At 40.1% G+C, this 3,953-nt stretch overlaps 1 protein-coding gene across 2 annotated transcripts in view; it reads left to right on the top strand.

Moving 5' to 3' along the window:
- The first annotated feature begins 876 nt into the window (after window positions 1-876).
- RANBP3L (RAN binding protein 3 like) overlaps window positions 877-3,953 on the top strand; it is a 56,056-nt gene continuing 52,979 nt past the window's right edge. For both annotated transcript variants that reach the window (XM_023515020.1, XM_012807086.2), the window contains exon 1: window positions 877-1,012. In XM_023515020.1, coding sequence (XP_023370788.1) covers window positions 925-1,012 — 88 coding nt within the window. In that variant the 5' untranslated portion in view covers window positions 877-924. The remainder of the gene's footprint in view (window positions 1,013-3,953) is intronic.

Below are 3,953 nucleotides of genomic sequence, written 5' to 3'. Positions count from 1 at the left end.
TTTTATGTGTTTATTTTTCTTCTAGAACTCAAAATAGTTAGTTGCCTTGGCATGCAGGCTGCCCTGTAACTGCTCCTTTCTGAAGACTCAGAAGTGTTTACAGAAATTGAAAGTTCTGGCAGTACATTTCCACGAGCTCATTACCCGTTGCAGTTCTACCTTTTAGATTTCACGTGTACAAATGAATGTTCGTGCTGTATAAACATCTGCTTCAGCTTGTATTTTAATTACAAGCAGAGTAGCAGAAGTCAGATGTGTGATTACTGTAATGCAGGGACGGGGTATCTTTAGAATCCCTGGTTTGGTCACTATTATTCATAGTAACGCCAATGCCATTTCTTGCCTGCCTCTTTATGCTAATCACCCTGCCCACTTCGCCCCTCCTCTTCCCAGCCTCCTTTAAGAACCGTACACTTCCAGCTGTCACCGACAGTAACTCAGATTAGGCTTAGAAATCACTTGATTTAACTCAGCAGCACATTTTTTTTTCTTTGTGTATGTGTTATCCTAGCAGTCCTCTCTAAATACCGGAGGCGCTGGATTTCATGTCAGCAGAAGGAATCAAAAATCGCCGAAAGTGTAATTTAGAGTATTAGAAAGTGTAATTTTTAGTTTATTTAGAAGTGGTTACTTTGTAGGATTGTACACTATACCGGGGGAAAGTTTCAATTTGCTTTGAAATGAAAGAATTAAGTCGTGTTTTTAGCCAAGTGAATTGGCATCTTTATATTTAGGTAATTATTTCAAGAATCATGACTAGGGAAAATACGGGAGTTTATTAGAGGAATGCATGTCTACACTCGAGGACCGGAGCTGCACCTGCCTATGTTGGCGCTGGGTGTCTTGTGAAGACACTTTAAGGTGACTGGCCAAGGGAAGGAAGTGCTCTGGTGATCCTTGCATCGTAGCCATTCTGCTAGGACCATGTCTACCACACAAGGAAAGGGCAGCAGCCACCTGTTCCGTTTGCACACATATAAGCGGCAGCTGCAAGAGGACCTGCCACAGCAAGGTGAGTCCGTCTGGCTGGTGGAGCGCAGGCTCTGTGACCTGTCCACTTGCATTTCTGGTAGACTGATGGGCTGGTGAAGCACCTGGGGAGGCTCTGCTCATGAAATGCTGCTCAATCTTCTATTGTTAAATTCTGCTAATAGATATAATAGTGATGTATAAAGGTGAGTTAACTTGGATTCACTATTGATTTTTAAAAGACTGTGAAAGACTATCAACAATTCGTACTTCTTGGGGTTGGCATTCTGAAATTCTAAAAAATTCTTAAAATTCTAGCCACTGTCAGTTTCTTAGAGTATGCTAAACTGTGTAATCGAAAATATCCATCCAGGCAAGGCTGAGTCAGCAGGGGGAATTCAGCTGAGAGTAGTTTCAAGTTAGCCTTGACCTGTCCCCACTAGTGGGATGTTTTTGGACTTTAAGCCTCATTTTGTCTGCATCTCTGGCTCATTCATTGTGGGAAAAATATATTCTTGACTCTTTCCCTTTTATGGTCTAGAAACAGCTGGAATAATGGGAAAAGTGTCACATTTCATTTGATGGACATTCATTCAGAATGAACTGACTACCTCACAGCCATTTTCACCATCAGTCTCTTTTAAATTTCAAATCCCCTCTCTCTAGCCAGCTGCATCAATTAGTGGCAGATGGTTGACATGCATAGATGAGATGATCCTGCCAGCCCACTCTGTCAGGGACAGCAGAGGACACTTGTGGGGAAGGTTGTGTGCCCTCATGGATGACATCATCATCCCTAGAGGTTAGGGATCTGCCAGACATTTCTAACTATTCCTCAGATAACCAATAATGAATCTTTTTTTCAGCGGGTCTAGGAAGGCTATAAGCTCTTTAATTATTTTTCTGTAGACCTACTTGTAGATTGCAGTGGCGCAAACTTCCCATTTCCAAGGAGACATCTGTGTCTGTGTAGCAGGCCGTCTCCCTGCATCAGTGTCTGGAGCAAAGTGACTTCACACTGTATAAGGCTTGGCATGGAATGAATAGAGAACACTTGGTGATAAATGAAAATAATGTAAACTTTGTAGACCGTGCAGTACTCTTAAGTCTCAAATAAATTACTTTAAACCAACTGCATTAGCATGTCAAGTCCCAGAATGTGCCAGGGTTAAGACATAGCACTGTAAAATGCTTGTGCTTCTGGGTAGGTAGACGATCCTAGGTCGCAGGTTTTTGTTTGCTGTTCATTTTGTTTAAAGTGTTTGAAGCTACCGCTCCGCTCCCCATATTTTTATGTAGGATAATTGGTGGGAGGAGCATAAAGGAGATGATAAAAATCACCGATAACCCCAACAGCCAAAGATAGTCACTATTAACATTCTAATGTATAGTCTTCTAGCCTTTTCCTCTGTGCACACGCATGCATTCTTCTTTTGATTTTTAAACACAAATAGCCTCGTTCTGCATGTAGTATTTGTGAACTGCTTTTTGATTTAACAATGCAGGATAAACAGATTTCCATGTTATTATATATTCTTGTACAACCTTATTTTTAAGAGTTGCACACTGACCCTTCCTATGGAAGTAGCAAAATTCCTTCAGGCATTTCTCTGTTAAACATTTGATTTACTTCTAATTTTTACTATTATAAGTAAGATAGCATTGAACCTCCACTAATGGAGAGAGATCTTTGTGCAAATATAGTATTTTCTTGGCATAAACTCTCAGAAGTAGAATTATGGAGTTAAAGAAGTAGGCATTTTTAAAGTTTTTGGTTTTTTATTTTTTTTTGCAATGACCCTCTCATCAGCACTGTAAGAGTATGTTTTCAGTAATGCTGGGTATTATTTTAAAAATTCTTTCCCAATTTTATAAGTGGAAAATAATATCTCACTGTTATTTTAATTTAAGGCAGGCTGTTTTAATGGTCTCTGCCTTACCAGCCATATCCAGAAAAGCCTGGAAATATTATGATGACATACTTCCCAAAATACCGACAAGACTAGAAGTCTGGCCTTCCTTCTCAGACAGAAGCTTTTTGCCTAGAATGTTTTGAAAGCAACCATATTCCTCCACAGTTGAGTCTCAAAATATCTTCCCACATAAACCGCAATCCATACAGTTGTAAAGCATGTTACTACAGTCCTGACTGGCCGTTGACTGCTATAGGAAATGTCATCTAAAGACTTGAGTTGACAAATGACACTGTCAGTTTTGCTGTGCTGCTAAATAGCATTCCAGTTACCGTCTTGGAGCTTAAAACTATTCATTCAGTGCAGTGGCCCTGATTTTTCCTCCATGCTATAATTGCACCATGCTATTATGTAAAGTTCAGCAAAGGTTCAAGGAAGCAAAAGTTTTAGAGGGTGAGGTTTGGCTGTGTATTTATTCACAGAAGCATCCCGGGTTCATGGCTTGTGGCTTTTCCCCAGCCAGGCTAGGGTTCTAACTCTCTTAGTTAGCACATAGACTATGATTCATTGACATTTGACACTTCTGAGGGCTGAGGAGCTTCAATATATACATATTTTCTAACCCTCCATGCTACGTGCGAAAGACTTTTATGTTAATTCTTAGATATTTAACTCTTTTCACCCCGTCACTCACAAAAATGTAATTTTGGGGTAATCAATTTGACAAAATTTGCTTATTCATCAGCAATTATCTGGGCAGTACCCAGGGATAGTATAACCCAGGGCAGTAACGTGCAGGGTCTTATGCCAGGTGCTAGGTATGTAAATTGAACTAAGCCAAGTAAACTGTGGTTACCTGTGCACTGGAGCTTACTCTCCATGGCAACAGGTGCTGTGTTAGTTCAGAACACCAATCTAGGAGGCTCCTTGCCCTACTTGTTGCTGTCCTATAGCTTCTTTTGTTATACTTTGAATCCATTTACCTCTTATATCTTCTGCCTTTGTAAATACTAATTTGAATGTTGATAAAGCCTTGGCAAAGATCATTACACATCACATATACTAAGCAGA

Source organism: Otolemur garnettii, unplaced genomic scaffold (genome assembly GCF_000181295.1).
Source record: "Otolemur garnettii isolate 467f Iridium unplaced genomic scaffold, OtoGar3 scaffold00063, whole genome shotgun sequence".
NCBI lineage: Eukaryota > Metazoa > Chordata > Mammalia > Primates > Galagidae > Otolemur > Otolemur garnettii.
Note: the sequence above shows the minus strand (reverse complement) of the source record. Positions and strands in the feature narration are given on the sequence as shown.